The sequence below is a fragment of the Anomaloglossus baeobatrachus genome, chromosome 6 (genome assembly GCF_048569485.1).
Source record: "Anomaloglossus baeobatrachus isolate aAnoBae1 chromosome 6, aAnoBae1.hap1, whole genome shotgun sequence".
Taxonomy (NCBI): domain Eukaryota; kingdom Metazoa; phylum Chordata; class Amphibia; order Anura; family Aromobatidae; genus Anomaloglossus; species Anomaloglossus baeobatrachus.
This window is the reverse complement of record NC_134358.1, coordinates 578,753,590-578,772,382: the sequence shown is the minus strand read 5'-3', so window position 1 is coordinate 578,772,382 and position 18,793 is coordinate 578,753,590. Positions and strand designations below refer to the sequence as shown.

General features: G+C 49.4%; 1 protein-coding gene across 1 annotated transcript in view; it reads right to left on the bottom strand.

Moving 5' to 3' along the window:
- The window catches only part of LOC142243992 (SCO-spondin-like), a 476,497-nt gene that overhangs the window by 419,744 nt on the left and 37,960 nt on the right, over positions 1-18,793 (bottom strand). The window contains 1 exon segment of the mRNA XM_075316177.1: positions 3,117-3,273. Coding sequence (XP_075172292.1) covers positions 3,117-3,273 — 157 coding nt within the window.

Below are 18,793 nucleotides of genomic sequence, written 5' to 3'. Positions count from 1 at the left end.
CATCAGTGAGCGGTGGAGTCATCAGTGAGTGGTGGTGTCATCAGTGAGTGGTGGTGTCATCAGTGAGCGGTGGTGTCATCAGTGAGCGGTGGTGTCATCAGTGTGTGAGCGGTGGTGTCATCAGTGAGCGGTGGAGTCATCAGTGTGTGAGCGGTGGGGTCATCAGTGAGTGGTGGTGTCATCAGTGAGCGGTGGGGTCATCAGTGAGTGGTGGAGTCATCAGTGAGTGGTGGGTCGTCAGTGAGTGGTGGGTCGTCAGTGTGTGAGCGGTGGAGTCATCAGTGAGTGGTGGAGTCATCAGTGTGTGAGCGGTGGGGTCATCAGTGAGTGGTGGTGTCATCAGTGAGTGGTGGAGTCATCAGTGAGTGGTGGGTCGTCAGTGTGTGAGCGGTGGTGTCATCAGTGAGCGGTGGTGTCATCAGTGAGCGGTGGTGTCATCAGTGAGCGGTGGTGTCATCAGTGAGCGGTGGGGTCATCAGTGAGCGGTGGGGTCATCAGTGAGCGGTGGAGTCATCAGTGAGCGGTGGTGTCATCAGTGAGCGGTGGTGTCATCAGTGAGCGGTGGGGTCATCAGTGAGCGGTGGGGTCATCAGTGAGCGGTGGTGTCATCAGTGAGTGGTGGGTCGTCAGTGTGTGAGCGGTGGTGTCATCAGTGAGCGGTGGTGTCATCAGTGAGCGGTGGAGTCATCAGTGAGTGGTGGAGTCATCAGTGTGTGAGCGGTGGGGTCATCAGTGAGTGGTGGTGTCATCAGTGAGCGGTGGAGTCATCAGTGAGTGGTGGGTCGTCAGTGTGTGAGCGGTGGTGTCATCAGTGAGCGGTGGTGTCATCAGTGAGCGGTGGTGTCATCAGTGAGCGGTGGGGTCATCAGTGAGCGGTGGTGTAATCAGTGAGTGGTGGGGTCATCAGTGAGCGGTGGTGTCATCAGTGAGCGGTGGAGTCATCAGTGAGCGGTGGGGTCATCAGTGAGCGGTGGGGTCATCAGTGAGCGGTGGGGTCATCAGTGAGCGGTGGTGTCATCAGTGAGCGGTGGGGTCATCAGTGAGCGGTGGGGTCATCAGTGAGCGGTGGAGTCATCAGTGAGCGGTGGTGTCATCAGTGAGCGGTGGTGTCATCAGTGAGCGGTGGTGTCATCAGTGAGCGGTGGTGTCATCAGTGAGCGGTGGTGTCATCAGTGTGTGAGCGGTGGTGTAATCAGTGAGTGGTGGGGTCATCAGTGAGTGGTGGAGTCATCAGTGAGTGGTGGAGTCATCAGTGTGTGAGCGGTGGGGTCATCAGTGAGTGGTGGGGTGATCAGTGAGCGGTGGTGTCATCAGTGAGCGGTGGTGTCATCAGTGAGCGGTGGTGTCATCAGTGAGTGGTGGGGTCATCAGTGAGCGGTGGTGTCATCAGTGAGCGGTGGAGTCATCAGTGAGTGGTGGGGTCATCAGTGAGCGGTGGTGTCATCAGTGAGCGGTGGGGTCATCAGTGAGCGGTGGGGTCATCAGTGAGCGGTGGTGTCATCAGTGAGCGGTGGTGTCATCAGTGAGCGGTGGTGTCATCAGTGAGCGGTGGTGTCATCAGTGTGTGAGCGGTGGTGTAATCAGTGAGTGGTGGGGTCATCAGTGAGCGGTGGTGTCATCAGTGAGCGGTGGGGTCATCAGTGAGCGGTGGGGTCATCAGTGAGCGGTGGTGTCATCAGTGAGCGGTGGTGTCATCAGTGAGTGGTGGTGTCATCAGTGAGTGGTGGAGTCATCAGTGAGTGGTGGGTCGTCAGTGTGTGAGCGGTGGTGTCATCAGTGAGCGGTGGTGTCATCAGTGAGCGGTGGTGTCATCAGTGAGCGGTGGTGTCATCAGTGTGTGAGCGGTGGTGTAATCAGTGAGTGGTGGGGTCATCAGTGAGCGGTGGTGTCATCAGTGAGCGGTGGAGTCATCAGTGAGCGGTGGGGTCATCAGTGAGCGGTGGTGTCATCAGTGAGCGGTGGGGTCATCAGTGAGCGGTGGGGTCATCAGTGAGCGGTGGGGTCATCAGTGAGCGGTGGGGTCATCAGTGAGCGGTGGAGTCATCAGTGAGCGGTGGTGTCATCAGTGAGCGGTGGTGTCATCAGTGAGCGGTGGAGTCATCAGTGAGCGGTGGGGTCATCAGTGAGCGGTGGAGTCATCAGTGTGTGAGCGGTGGTGTCATCAGTGAGCGGTGGTGTCATCAGTGAGCGGTGGTGTCATCAGTGAGCGGTGGTGTCATCAGTGAGCGGTGGTGTCATCAGTGTGTGAGCGGTGGTGTAATCAGTGAGTGGTGGGGTCATCAGTGAGCGGTGGTGTCATCAGTGAGCGGTGGAGTCATCAGTGAGTGGTGGGGTCATCAGTGAGCGGTGGTGTCATCAGTGAGCGGTGGGGTCATCAGTGAGCGGTGGGGTCATCAGTGAGCGGTGGTGTCATCAGTGAGCGGTGGTGTCATCAGTGAGCGGTGGTGTCATCAGTGAGCGGTGGTGTCATCAGTGAGCGGTGGAGTCATCAGTGAGCGGTGGGGTCATCAGTGAGCGGTGGAGTCATCAGTGTGTGAGCGGTGGGGTCATCAGTGAGTGGTGGTGTCATCAGTGAGTGGTGGAGTCATCAGTGAGTGGTGGAGTCATCAGTGAGTGGTGGAGTCATCAGTGAGCGGTGGAGTCATCAGTGAGCGGTGGGGTCATCAGTGAGCGGTGGAGTCATCAGTGTGTGAGCGGTGGGGTCATCAGTGAGTGGTGGTGTCATCAGTGAGTGGTGGAGTCATCAGTGAGTGGTGGGTCGTCAGTGTGTGAGCGGTGGTGTCATCAGTGAGCGGTGGTGTCATCAGTGAGCGGTGGTGTCATCAGTGAGCGGTGGTGTCATCAGTGAGCGGTGGTGTCATCAGTGAGCGGTGGTGTCATCAGTGAGCGGTGGTGTCATCAGTGTGTGAGCGGTGGGGTCATCAGTGAGCGGTGGGGTCATCAGTGAGCGGTGGGGTCATCAGTGAGCGGTGGGGTCATCAGTGTGTGAGCGGTGGTGTCATCAGTGAGCGGTGGTATTATAGGTGTATATAGCTGCTCTGATATATACGGCCGCCTTATTTCTGCCATGTTTCTTGGCTGTGCTCTTTTCAGAGATTGTGATCCCCGCTCCTCACCACAGAAGCCCGGCCTACGCCAGGAGATTGCCATCTTCTCCTGGGAACATTCTCGGGCGTAGCTGGTAAATGTGGGGCACACTGCGGAGGTCCTGTTCTGGCCCGTGTGCTGGCAGTAGGTGTACATACATGTGTCATAGAAGCTGCGGGGATCCACCTAGTAATGAACGACACAGAACAGAGAGTGATCAGCGCTGAGATCCCACAGCGACGGCCGAGTGACCGGCACAGCTCTGACCGGGGGCTGCGAGTGTGACCCTCCCACACCGGAGCAATAGTCATGGGGTGCTAAAAGTCCACTGTTATTAAATAATACACTGTACATATATATATATATATATATATATATATACTGTATCTATATACACACTAACATAAGAAAAGTGTATATCTACAGTTCCTTGTGAAAGTAGTCAGCCCCTTGTGTTATGAACCGGACCCATGGAAGACCACCATAAATCATTGGTAAAAGGTGACAAGAGCATTGGCAACTAATCTGGCCGCCATCCCCTTACTAACCATCAACACTAGAAGTAGCCGAGGGGTGAACTAACATCCTGTGCACCGCGAACCCAGCCGGAGAACTAACTATCCTAAAGGAAGGAAGGATGAATAACTCTCTGCCTCAGAAAATAGATAAAGAATAGCAAGCCCCCCACATTCAAAGACTGCGGTGATATAGGAAAACACAATACACAGGTAGATGACAGGATTAGCAAAGGTGAGGCCCTACTGACTAAATAGGACAGGACAGGAAAGGGACTGATGGTGGCCAGAGAAAAACCCTGCAAAAATCCAAATACCTGATAGTACAAAAAAGCCCTCAGATCACTAGATCTGAACTCCGTCCTATACCAGGCGCTCAGCATGAGCAGAAAGCAGGAACCATTATACATTCAAGAAGCAACAAACACATGGACTAATAGGAGCAATACTCCAAACATAGCTGCAGGGAGCTTCCCAGCTAAGCAACTGAGAGGGAAGATCCCTGCATGCAAATAAACTGACAATAACCACAGCAAATGACAAACTCAGATAAGAGCAAAAAGAACCAAACAACAAATAAAGAGCCAAGCACTTATCTGGGGTAGATGTGGTGTGGAGCAGGATGAAGCAGGCTGGTGAACAAAGAACAACTGACATCCGGCATAGCCTGCTAGCAGCCCAGGGTTTAAAGAGGCAGAGAGTTAGCAATGGAAACGCCCATTGCTCAACACACCTGGTCTCTGACCAAACCATTCCTGGCCACCAGAGGGAGCCTCACAGCAGCCAAGACATAACTGACATTCACAACAGTACCCCATCCTTGAGGAGGGGTCACAGAACCCTCACCAATGCCACTGGGTCGCTCAGGATGAGCACGATGGAAGGCGCGAACCAACCTGTCCGCATGAATGTCAGAAGCCACAACCCAAAAATCCTCCTGCCCATAACCCTTCCATTTCACAAGGTACTGAAGCTGATGCCTACTGCGACGGGAATCCAGAATTTTTTCAACCTCATACTCCAGATCCCCTTGTACCAAAACAGGGTCAGGAGGCGCTGCTGCAGGAACTGCCGGCTCCACATGTTTCTTCAACAAGGACTTATGGAAGACATTGTGAATCTTAAATGACACAGGAAGAGTCAAACGGAAAGATACAGGGTTAATAATCTCCGAAATCTTATAAGGTCCAATAAATCTGGGCTTAAATTTAGGAGACGGAACTCTCATAGGAATATTTTTAGAGGACAACCACACCATGTCCCCTACTTTAAACCGGGGACCAACAGTCCGACGCCGGTTGGCAAACTTTTGGGCAGTTTCTTGGGACTGAAACAATTTATCCACTACCTGCCCCCAAATCTGCTGCATCCTGTCGACCACCGAATCCACCCCCGGACAGTCAGACGCCTCAAGCTGCCCTGAGAGGAACCTAGGGTGATACCCAAAATTCCAGAAAAAGGGAGACACCAATGTGGTAGAGCTAGCTCTATTGTTAAGGGCAAATTCAGCCAAAGGCAAAAACGAAACCCAGTCATCCTGATCCGCAGAAACAAAACACCGTAAACAGGTCTCCAGGGTCTGGTTAGCCCTCTCAGTCTGACCGTTGGTCTGAGGATGAAACGCCGAGGAGAAAGACAGCTGAACACCCAATTTGGAACAAAAAATCCTCTAAAACCAGGATACAAACTGCACCCCTCTGTCAGAAACAATGTTTTCGGGAATACCATGCAAACGGACAACATATTGCAAAAACAAAGGCACCAACTCCGATGAAGACGGCAACTTAGATAGGGGAACCAAGTGGACCATCTTGGAGAATCTATCATAGATCACCCAAATCACAGTCATTTTCTGAGAGACGGGAAGCTCTGAAATAAAATCCATAGAGATGTGCGTCCAAGGTTTCTTAGGTACAGGCAAAGGCAATAATAGCCCACTAGAACGTGAACAACAGGGCTTGGACCTAGAACAAACTCTACACGACTGCACAAAACGACGGACATCTCGGGACAGGGAAGGCCACCAAAAAGAGCGTCTCACAAGATCCCGAGTACAAAAATGCCAGGATGACCCGCCAAAACAGAGTAATGAACCTCAGAAACAACTAGGTTTCTCCATTGGTCCGGGACAAACAGTTTCCCTGTAGGACATCTCTCCGGTTTATCCCCCTGAAATTCCGCCAGTGCCAACCGCAGATCAGGCGAAATAGCCAAGAAAACTACACCATCATTCAGGATAGTAGACTGCTCGACAACCTCCAAAGAGTCAGCGCAGAAACTCCTGGAAAGGGCATCGGCCTTAACATTCTTGGTGCCCGGCAAAAAAGAGACCACAAAATTAAACCGGGTAAAAAACAAAGCCCACCTGGCCTGCCGAGGATTCAACCTCTTGGCCGATTCCAGATAGACGAGATTCTTGTGGTCCGTGAGCACCACAACTTGATGCCTAGCCCCCTCCAACCAATGCCTCCACTCTTCAAATGCCCACTTCATAGCCAATAATTCCCGGTTCCCCACATCATAATTCCGTTCAGAAGGAGCAAACTTCCAAGAGAAAAAGGCACAGGGCTTAAGTTTACCCCAAGTAGCGTCTCGTTGAGACAGAACAGCTCCTGCTCCGATCTCTGAGGCATCGATCTCAACTTGAATTGGGCGAGACACATCAGGTTGCTGCAGAACCGGGGCAGAAGTGAATCGCCTTTTAAGCTCCCGGAAGGCCACAATAGCCTCAGGGGTCCAATGCTCAGCATCAGCTCCCTTCTTTGTCAAATCTGTCAGAGGTTTGACAATGGCAGAAAAATTGTCTATAAATTTACGGTAAAAATTAGCAAACCCCAAAAACCGCTGCAGGAATTTTAGAGTAGTCGGTTGCACCCAGTCGTAAATAGCCTGAACCTTATCCGGGTCCATTTCAATAGCGGAGGGAGACAGGATGAAGCCCAAAAAGGAAATCCTGTGCACCCCAAATAGGCACTTTGACCCCTTAACGTACAGTGCATGATCCTTAAGTATCTGAAAAACCTCCCGTACTTGCCCCACATGAGAGTCCCAATCATCAGAAAAAATCAAGATGTCATCCAAATACACAATCAAAAATTTACCAATAAGGTCCCGAAAAATATCATTAATGAAGACCTGGAAGACGGAGGGTGCATTAGTGAGCCCAAAAGGCATCACTAGGTACTCAAAATGCCCCTCAGGAGTATTAAAAGCCGTCTTCCATTCATCACCCTCCTTAATACGGATGAGATTATACGCACCCTTGAGATCCAGTTTCGTAAACCATTTGGCACTCTTCACTCTAGAGAACAGATCAGACATCAGAGGCAAAGGGCACCGATATTTGACTGTAATTTTATTAAGAAGACGGTAATCAATACAAGGCCTCAACGAACCATCTTTCTTAGCAACAAAGAAGAAGCCGGCACCCAAAGGAGAAGATGAGGGCCGAATGTGCCCCTTCTCCAATGATTCCCTGATGTATGACCGCATGGCATCATGTTCGGGCACAGACAAGTTGAAAATCCGCCCCTTGGGAAATTTACAACCGGGCACCAACTCAATGGCACAGTCACAGTCCCGGTGTGGGGGCAGAGAATCAGATTCCTGGTCATTAAATACATCACGGAAATCAGACAAGAAGGCCGGAACATCAACTGCCTGAGCAGACGTGGACGACACGGAAAGGTCCTGATGCAAACCTTGACAACCCAACTAGCTACCGACAAGGATCTCCAGTCAAGAACCGGATTATGGGTCTGCAACCACAGAAATCCCAGTACCAAGGTATCCTGTAGATTATGCAATACTAAAAATCTACAAGTCTCCTGATGCGCTGGTGCAACTCTCATAGGCACCTGGGTCCAAAATTGGGGTTTATTTTCTGCCAAAGGGGTAGCATCAATGCCCCTTAAAGGAATAGGAGTTTGCAAAGGAACCATGGGAAAACCACAATCCCTAGCAAACCCAAAATCCATCAAATTGAGCGCTGCCCCTGAGTCCACAAAGGCCAATGCAGAAAAGGAAGACAATGAGCAAATCAATGTGACAGACAAAAGAACTCACAGTAACAGAAGTAGCCAATCTCCTTTCACGTTTAGGGCAGACAGAGATGTTATGAGAAGCGTCTCCACAATAGAAGCACAGTCTATTCTTCCGTCTGAACCCCTGCCGACTAGCATGAGAAAGGACCCTATCACACTCCATAGGCTCCAAAGGCTGTTCCACAGGCACAAAACCAGCAGGTATCTTCCTGCGCTTACGTAACCGCCTATCAATCTGAATGGCCAAGGTCATAGAGGCATCAAGACCAGAAGGGACGGGAAATCCCACCATTACATCCTTCACAGCATCCGCAATACCCTTGCGAAAAAGAGCCGCAAGCGCATCATCATTCCATTTTGTAAGGACCGCCCACTTACGAAATTTCTGACAAAACGTTTCTGCAGAATCCAAACCCTGAGTTAAGGACAACAAGACCTTTTCTGCTTGGTCCACAATATTAGGTTCATCATATAATAATCCCAAGGCCTGAAAAAAGGAGTCCACATCATTGAGAATCGGATCATCAGACGCTAAAGAGAAGGCCCAGTCCTGAGGGTCACCACGCAGCAAGGAGATGACAATCTTACCCTGCTGTACGGGATTCCCTGAGGACTTAGGGCGCAGGTCAAAAAATAATCTACAATTATTCCTGAAGCTCAAAAATCTCGATCTATCTCCCGAAAAAAATTCAGGAACGGGAATCTTAGGGCAGCTTTGCACACTACGACATCACAGGTGCGATGTCGGTGGGGTCAAATCGAAAGTGACGCACATCCGGCATCACTTGCGATGTCATAGTTTGTAAAACCTTTTTGATACGATGAACGAGTGCAAAAGCGTCGTAATCGTATCATCGGTGTATTCTCCGACATTTCCATAATGCCGGTGCAGCGACAGGTATGATGTCGTTCCTCGTTCCTGCGGCAGCGCACATCGCTGTGTGTAAAGCCGCAGGAGCGAGGAATATCACTTTACCTGCGTCCTGGCTGCAATAAGAAGGAAGGAGGTGGGCGGGATGTTTACATCCCGCTCATCTCCGCCCCTCCGTTGCTATTGGCCGCCTGCCGTGTGACATCGCTGTGACGCCGCACGGCCCGCCCCCTTAGGAAGGAGGTGGGTCGCCAGCCAGAGCGACGTCGAAGGGCAGGTGAAGCTGCCGTAGCGATAATGTTCGCTACGCAGCTATCACAAGATATCGCACGTACGACGGGGGCGGGGACTATCGCACTCGGCATCACAGTATCAGCATGTGATGTCGTAATGTGCAAAGCCCGCCTTAGGCCTAAAACACTCTTCCGCATAAAAAACATCCATGTGACACGGTCCGTTTTTCGGGTCCGTGTTCCGTTTTTTTGGGGCGTTTCTCCGGTACGTATGGCATCCGTGTGATGGCGTATGCGAGCCATGTGTACGTGTAAAATGTCCGTGTTTGAGTGTAAAATGCCCGTGTATGTGGAATGTCCGTGTGGAATGTCCGTTTGTGTGTTGCACAATGTCGTTGATACATGTCGGCTGACAGCAGACAGAGTTGCGCGATGAGAATGAACTCGGGTGAACTTCACCCGACTTCATTGTCATGCCGCGGCTCTGTCTGTGTGCCGCGTACTGATTAGCTAATCCCCGAGTGACTGAAGTGAGCGGCCCTCTCTCATACTTACCGCTCCCCGATCACCAGCGCGGCGAGGAACAGCTGTGCAAAGAATACGCGGCAACAATTACTTTGAATATGCCGGCCGCTCATTAATCAATCTCGTATTCCCTGTTTTCCCCACCCACCGGCGCCTGTGATTGGTTGCAGTCAGACACGCCCCCCACGCTGAGTGACAGCTGTCTCCCAATCACCACAATCCAAAGATATATCGTGAATTCCTTTTCTTTATTTTCACAGGTCAACGCGTTTCAAAGGCATCTCCACCTTCTTCATCAAGACAAAAGTCAGAAAGGAACAGCATAACCAATGCTATGCTGTTCCTTTCTGACTTTTGTCCTGATGAAGAAGGTGGAGATGCCTTTGAAACGCGTTGACCTGTGAAAATAAAGAAAAGGAATTCACGATATATCTTTGGATTGTGGTTTTAAGCGCAGAATTTAACCCGATTTCTTTTGATTATCCCCCATCCTGTTGCAATATCGGGGCTGCAGCTGACCACTTTTGTATTCATTTATTCCATGCTGACAAGGAGTTGTGCCTGTCACAACTGAAGCAGGTGAGTACCTGTCCTATTCCCTGCACCTATATTTATCGGTTAAACCTCTATGTGCGCTTTCTTTCCACAGTTTTTGCTATGCACCCAATCACAGCAGCCGGTGGGCGGGTCTATACTGTGCAGTGAAAATAAATAAATAAATAATTAAAAAAACCGGCGTGCGGTGCCCCCCAATTTTCAAACCAGCCAGATAAAGCCATACGGCTGAAGGCTGGTATTCTCAGGATGGGGAGCTCCACGTTATGGGGAGCCCCCCAGCCTAACAATATCAGCCAGCAGCCGCCCAGAATTGCCGTATACATTAGATGCAACAGTTCTGGGACTGTACCCGGCTCTTCCCGATTTACCCTAGTGCGTTGGCAAATCGGGGTAATAAGGAGTTAATGGCAGCCCATAGTTGCCACTAAATCCTAGATTAATTATGTCAGGCGTCTCCCCGAGATACCTTCCATGATTAATCTGTAAGTGACAGTAAATAAACACACACACCCGAAAAAATCCTTTATTAGAAATAAAAAACACAAACATATACCCTGGTTCACCACTTTAATAAGCCCGAAAAAGCCCTCCATGTCCGGCGTAATCCAGGATGGTCCAGCGTCGCATCCAGCTCTGCTGCATGGAGGTGACCGGAGCTGCAGAATACACCGCCGCTCCTGTCAGTTCCAATCAGCTAATGAAGGGAATAGCGCGATCAGCTGTATTCAGTGTTGGCCGCGAGTAACCTCAGTGACAGCTCAGCTGATCGCGCTATTCCCTTCATTAGCTGCGTTGAGGTGACAGGAGCGGCGGTGTCTTCTGCAGCTCCTGTCACCTTCATGCAGCAGAGCTGGAAGCGACGCTGGACCATCCTGGATTACGCCAGACATGGAGGTCTTTTTCGGGCTTATTAAATTGGTGAACAAGGCAATTTGTTAGTGTTTTTTTTTTTCTAATAAAGGATTGTTCGGGTGTGTGTGTTTATTTACTGTAATTTACAGATTAATCATGGAAGGTATCTCGGGGAGACCCCTGACATGATTAATCTAGGACTTATTGGCAGCTATGGGCTGCCAAAAACTCCTTATTACCCCGATTTGCCAACGCACCAGGGCAAATCGGGAAGAGCCGGGTACAGTCCCAGAACTGTCGCATATAATGTATGTGGCAATTCTGGGCGGCTGCTGACTGATATTGTTAGGCTGGGGGGCTCCCCATAACGTGGGGCTCCCCATCCTGAGAATACCAGCCTTCAGCCGTATGGCTTTATCTGGCTGGTTTGAAAATTGGGGGGACCGCACGCCGTTTTTTTTAATTATTTATTTATTTTACTGCACAGTATAGACACGCCCACCGGCTGCTGTGATTGGGTGCAGTGAAACACCTGTCACTCAGCGTGGGGGGCGTGTCTGACTGCAACCAATCACAGACATCTGTGGGTGGGGAAAGCAGGGAATATGAGATTGATTAATGAGCGGCCGGCATATTCAAAGTAATTGTTGCCGCGTATTCTCTGCACAGCTGTTCCTCGCCGCGCTGGTGATCGGGGAGCGGTATGAGCCGGGGGAAGAAAAAAAACGAGCGCCAATGTAAGTATGACTGAGAACAGCAGAAAAAAAGGTAAGTATACTGAATTTAATTAAAAAAAAAAAATAATAAGATTGCTAGTGTAAAAACGCACACGCACGAAATGTGCTGAACACGGACATACTCCGTGTGCGGTCCGTGCAGGCATGGACCCATAGACTAAAGCGGGTCCGTGCCTGCGTGCTGCCGGCCAAAAACAGACATGTCGTCCGTGTAGAAAAGCGCACACACGTACTTACCACACGGACACACGTTCTGTGTGATTTTACGTGTGTGTGCCATCTACCATTGAACAACATGGGTCTCCGTGTGTACGTGTCTCCGGTACGTGCAAATATGTACCGCACACGGACAAAAAAAACGGATGGGTGTTGCGGGTCTTAGGCTCTGCAAGGGGAGTCTGTGCAAGATAAGACTCTATACGACGAACCTTAGCATCAAGATGAGCAACACGCTCCTCTAATTCATCCATGCTAGAAAAAAAGAAATCTTCCACGGAACCCAAAGAAGAGAAAAACCCCCCAAAAAAAAAAAATTCTCAGCCGACTTTTTTTCCTTTTTATTTTTTCTTTTTTTTTTTTTCCTTCATAAGAGTACCCTTTAAATTTGTTGGCCGGATGTACTGTTATGATCTGGAACCATGGAAGACCACCACAAATCATTGGTAAAAGGTGACAATAGCATTGGCAACTAATCTGGCCGCCATCCCCTTACTAACCATCAACACTAGAAGTAGCCGAGGGGTGAACTAACATCCTGTGCACCGCGAACCCAGCCGGAGAACTAACTATACTATAGGAAGGAAAGATGAATAACTCTCTGCCTCAGAAATAGACCGCAAAGGTATAGCAAGCCCCCCACATTCAAAGACTGCGGTGATATAGGAAAACACAATACACAGATAGATGACAGGATTAGCAAAAGGTGAGGCCCTACTGACTAAATAGGACAGGATAGGAAAGGGACTGATGGTGGCCAGAGAAAAACCCTGCAAAAATCCAAATCCCTGATAGTACAAAAAACCCTCAGATCACTAGATCTGAACTCCGTCCTATATCAGGCGCTCTTGTCATACCAATGAACAGAAAACAAGAATCATTACAAATTCAAGAAGCAACAAACACATGGACTTATAGGAGCAATACTCCAAACATAGCTGCAGGGAGCTTCCCAGCTAAGCAACTGAGGGGGAAAATCCCTGCATGCAAATAAACTGACAATAACCACAGCAAATGACAAACTCAGATAAGAGCAAAAAGAACAAAACAACAAATAAAGAGCCAAGCACTTTTCTGGGGTAGATGTGGTGTGGAGCAGAATGAAGCAGGCTGGTGAACAAAGAACAACTGACATCCGGCATAGCCTGCTATCAGACCAGGGTTTAAATAGGCAGAGAGTTAGCAATGGAAACGCCCATTGCACAACCCACCTGGTCCAAGTACAAACCATTCCTGGCCACAAGAGGGAGCCTCCCAGCAGCAAAAGCAGAACTGACATTCACAACACCCTTGAATTTTTCTACCTTTTCCCACATTTCAGGCTTCAAATATAAAGATAAAAATGTGAATGTTCTGGTGAAGAATCAACAACAAGTGACACAATTGTGAAGATGAAGGAAATTTATTGCTTATTTTAAAGTTTTATAAAAAATAAATAACTGTAAATTGTGGCGTGCAATATTATTCACCCCCTTTACTGTCAGTGCAGAAACTCCCTCCAGAAGTTGATTGAGGATCTCTGAATGATCCAGTGTTGTCCTAAATGACTGATGATGATAAATATAAGCCCCTGTGTGTGATCAAGCCTCCGTATAATGCCCCTGCTCTGTGATAGTCTCATGTTCTGTGTAAAGTGCAGAGAGCATCATGAAGACCAAGGAACACAACAGGCAGGTCCAGGATACTGTTGTGGAGAAGTTTAAAGCCGGATTTGGTTGCAAAAAGATTTCCACAACTTTAAACATCACAAGGACCTCTGTGCAAGCGATCATATTGTAATGGAGGGAGCATCATACCACTGCAAATCTACCAAGACCCGGCCGTCCATCCAAACTGTCATCTCACACAAGGCGAAGACTGATCAGAGATGCAGCCAAGAGGCCCATGATCCCTCTGGATGATCTGCAGAGATCTACAGCTGAGGTGGGAGAGTCTGTCTATAGGACAACAATCAGCCGTACACTGCACAAATCTGGCCTTTATGGAAGAGTGGCGAGAAGAAGCCATTTCTCAAAGATATCCATAGAAAGTGTTGTTTAAAGTTTGCCACAAGCCACCGGAGACACCAAACATGTGGAAGAAGGTGTAAAAGCAACACAGCTCATCCCCCTGAACACATCATCCCCACTGTCAAAAATGGTGGTGGCAGCATCATGGTTTGGGCCTGCTTTTCTTCAGCAGGGACAGGGAAGATGGTAAAATTGATGGGAAGATGGATGGAACCAAATACAGGACCATTCTTGAAGAAAACCTGTTGGAGTCTGCAAAAGACCTGAGACTGGGACGGAGATTTGTCTTCCACCAAGACAATGATCCCAAACATAAAGCAAACTCTACAATGGAATGGTTCACAAATAACCGTATCCAGGTGTTAGAATGGCCAAGTCACAGCCCAGACCTGAACCCAATCGAGAATCTGTGGAAAGAGCTGAAAACTGCTGTTCACAAACGCCTCCATCCAACCTCACTCAGCTCCAGCTGTTTACAAAGGAAGAATGGGCGAGAATTTCACCTCTCCATGTGCAAAACTGATAGACACATCCCCCAAGAGACTGCAGCTGTAATCGCAGCAAAAGGGGGCGCTACGAAGGATTCACTTACAGGGGGTGAATAATATTGCACGCCCCAATTTTCAGTTATTTTTTATAGAAGTGTAAAATAAGCAATAAATTTCCTTCCTCTTCACAATTGTGTCACTTGTTATTGATTCTTCACCAGAACATTCACATTTTATCTTTATGTTTGAAGCTGGAAATGTGTGAAAAGGTTGAAAAATTCAAGGGGCTGAATACTTTCGCAAGGCACTGTATATATATATTTATATATCTGAAATATACACATGCATACATACACACTGGAGATGATAATTAGAGCAATGTAAAGCGATCTCGTTGGGGTCACGGATTTTGTGACGCACATCCGGCCGCGTTAGCGATGTCGTTGTGTGTGACTCCTATGAGCAATTTTAATTAGTTGCAAAAACGTTCAAAATCGCTCATCGGTGACATCCCCCTATTCCCAACTATCGTTGCTGCTGCAGGTACGATGTTGTTCCTCGTTCCGGCAGCACACATCGCTATGTGTGACACTGCAGGAGCGACGAACCTCTCCTTACCTGCGTCCACCGGCAATGAGGAAGGAAGGAGGTGGGCGGGATGTTACGTCCTGCTCATCTCCACCCCTCTGCTTCTATTGGGCGGCCGCTTAGTGACATCGCTGTGACGCTGAATGAACCACCCCCTTAGAAAGGAGGCGGTTCATTGGTTACAGTGACGTTGCTAGGCAGGTAAGTAGTGTGACGGGTCCGCGTGATTTTGTGCACCACGGGCAGCGATTTGCCAGTGTCGCACAAACAATGGGGGCGGGTACGCACGCTAGCGATATTGGTAACGATATCGCAGTGTGTAAAGCAGCCTTAAAGCGGGGTTTACACGCTGCGACATCGCTTGCACCCGCCCCGTCGCACATGCGATATTGTGTGATTGCTGCCGTAGCGAACATTATCGCTACGGCAGCTTCACATGCACTCACCTGCCCTGCGACGTCGCTCTGGCCGGCGACCCGCCTCCTTCCTAAAGGGGCGGGCCATGCGGTGTCACAGCGACGTCACACGGCAGGCAGCCAATAGAAGTGGAGGGGCGGAGATGAGCAGGACGTAACATCCCGCCCACCTCCTTCCTTCCTTCCTTCCGCATTGCAGGCGGGACGCAGGTAGGAGATGTTTGTAGCTCCCCCGGTGTCACACACAGTGATGTGTGGAGCTGCAGCAACGATATTAAGGAAAGGAGCGACATGTCAACGATCACCGTGTTGGAATGATTTTGCGATCGTTGATCGTCGCTCCTTGGTGTCACACGCTGCGATGTTGCTACCGGCGCCGGATGTGCGTCACTAATGACGTGACCCCGACGATATATCGCTAGCGATGTCGCAACGTGTAAAGCACCCTTTAGGGTAAGTTCACATAGTGCGTTTCTCGCTGCGTTTTTCGCTGCGTTTTTGCTCAGAAAACTGCAGCAAAGTCTATGATTTTTCATTTTTGCTGTCTGCACACAGCGGTTTTTTTTAGCTGCGTTTTTCTGGTGACCACAAAAACGCAGCATGTCAATTATTTTTGCGTTTTCCACTGCGTTTTCCGCCCATTGAGTTCAATGAGATGTTCAAAAACGCAATGAAAACAGCAAATTGCAAATATAGCTGCATTTTAGTGCGTTTCTATGACTAAAAACGCAGCTATGAACGCAAGTGGTGGGCAGTAAAGTGACATGTACAGGAAGAGGATTCCTTCTGTCAGTAAACACAGAAGCGTGAATCCTCCCGGTACCGTCACCGCTGCCTCCATGGCAGATGGAGATGGAGATGGAAGCAGCTGCAAAATCAAAAGTGAACAGTAGAAAAAAAAGTCATACCTGTCTGCAGACTCCCGACATGTCCGCTCCCAGCTCCTCTTCCCGGTACCGCCGCCCTCGCTCCGGCTGCGTGCCGGCTCCCAGGCACGTCTGATAGCTGCAGGACCTGGCGGTGGATCACCTGATGCGGTCACCTGATACGGCACCTGAGGCATCAGCTGATCGTAAGTCTCTCGGTGACGCCGGCTTTTTACCGCCCGGCCGGCTTAAACTATCAGCTGATGCTGTCAGGAGACTTCATCACTGATTACCGGCAGCTCCTGGAGCAATCGGACAGGAGTGAGCACGGACATGTGTATTTTTTTTTTCACTGATGCATCAGCTTATTGTATAAAAGCCGTTTATACAATCAGCTGCTGTGTCATGTGATTCAGGCCCTTGAACCTGACACATCATCTGATTGCCTTGCCTTCCAGCAAACCGATCAGATGATATTGGATCCGGATTGGACGGCGCGGGACCCTTGACCCAGGATTACTGCATAGGGGAGTTCTTTATTTCAATAAAGATGGAGTCACTAATTGTGTTGTGTTTTATTTCTAATAAAAATATTTTTCTGTGTGTTGTATTTTTTTATCTGTACTAGAAATTAATGGTGGCCATGTCTAATATTGGCGTGACACCATGAATTTCGGGCTTAGGGCCAGCTGATAATATACAGCTAGCCCTAACCCCATTATTACCCAGCGATCCACCCGGCATCAGGGCAGCTGGAAGAGTTGGATACAGCGCCAGAAGATGGCGCTTCTATGAAAGCGCCATTTTCTGGGGTGGCTGCAGACTGCAATTCACAGCATGGGTGCCCAGAAAGCTTGGGCACCCTGCGCTGCAGATTCCAATCCCCAGCTGCCTAGTTGTACCCGGCTGGACACAAAAATATGGCGAAGCCCATGTCATTTTTTTTCAATGATTTCATGAAATTCATAAAATATTTGAAAAAAAAAAAAAAGGGCTTGCCTATATTTTTGGTTCCCAGCCGGCTACAAATAGGCAGCTGGGGGTTGGGGGCAGCCGTACCTGCCTGCTGTACCTGGCTAGCATACAAAAACACGGCGAAGCCCATGTCATTTTTTTGGGGGGCAAAAAACTCCTGCATACAGTCCTGGATGGAGGATGCTGAGCCTTGTAGTTCTGCAGCTGCTGTCTGCTCTCGTGCATATACTAGTGGATGAAGCATGCTGAGCCTTGTAGTTCTGCAGCTGTCTGCTCTCCGGCATATACTATTGGATGGAGCATGCTGAGCCTTGTAGTTCTGCAGCTGTCTGCTCTCCTGCATACACTATTGGACGGAGCATGCTGAGCCTTGTAGTTCTGCAGCTGTCTGTTCTCCTGCATACACTATTGGATGGAGTATGCTGAGCCTTGTAGTTCTGCAGTTGTCTGCTCTCCTGCATACACTATTGGATGGAGCATGCTGAGCCTTGTAGTTCTGCAGCTGTCTGCTCTCCTGCATACACTATTGGATGGAGCATGCTGAGCCTTGTAGTTCTGCAGCTGTCTGCTCTCCTGCATACACTATTGGATGGAGTATGCTGAGCCTTGTAGTTCTGCAGCTGTCTGCTCTCCTGCATACACTATTGGATGGAGTATGCTGAGCCTTGTAGTTCTGCAGCTGTCTGCTCTCCTGCATACACTATTGGATGGAGTATACTGAGCCTTGTAGTTCTGCAGCTGTCTGCTCTCCTGCATACTCTATTGGATGGAGTATGCTGAGCCTTGTAGTTCTGCAGCGGTCTGCTCTCCTGCATACACTATTGGATGGAGTATGCTGAGCCTTGTAGTTCTGCAGCTGTCTGCTCTCCTGCATACACTATTGGATGGAGCATGCTGAGCCTTGTAGTTCTGCAGCTGTCTGCTCTCCTGCATACACTATTGGATGGAGTATGCTGAGCCTTGTAGTTCTGCAGCTGTCTGCTCTCCTGCATACACTATTGGATGGAGCATGCTGAGCCTTGTAGTTCTGCAGCTGTCTGCTCTCCTGCATACACTATTGGATGGAGCATGCTGAGCCTTGTAGTTCTGCAGCTGTCTGCTCTCCTGCATACACTATTGGACGGAGCATGCTGAGCCTTGTAGTTCTGCAGCTGTCTGCTCTCCTGCATACACTATTGGATGGAGTATGCTGAGCCTTGTAGTTCTGCAGCTGTCTGCTCTCCTGCATACACTATTGGATGGAGCATGCTGAGCCTTGTAGTTCTGCAGCTGTCTGCTCTCCTGCATACACTATTGGATGGAGCATGCTGAGCCTTGTAGTTCTGCAGCTGTCTGCTCTCCTGCATACACTATTGGATGGAGTATGCTGAGCCTTGTAGTTCTGCAGCTGTCTGCTCTCCTGCATACACTATTGGATGGAGCATGCTGAGCCTTGTAGTTCTGCAGCTGTCTGCTCTCCTGCATACACTATTGGATGGAGCATGCTGAGCCTTGTAGTTCTGCAGCTGTCTGCTCTCCTGCATACACTATTGGACGGAGCATGTTGAGCCTTGTAGTTCTGCAGCTGTCTGCTCTCCTGAATACACTATTGGATGGAGTATGCTGAGCCTTGTAGTTCTGCAGCTGTCTGCTCTCCTGCATACACTATTCGATGGCGCATGCTGAGCCTTGTAGTTCTGCAGCTGTCTGCTCTCCTGCATACACTATTGGATGGAGCATGCTGAGCCTTGTAGTTCTGCAGCTGTCTGCTCTCCTGTATACACTAGTGGAGAATGAAGAACATATTGAAGAAGGAAATGACATCAGACCTTTTT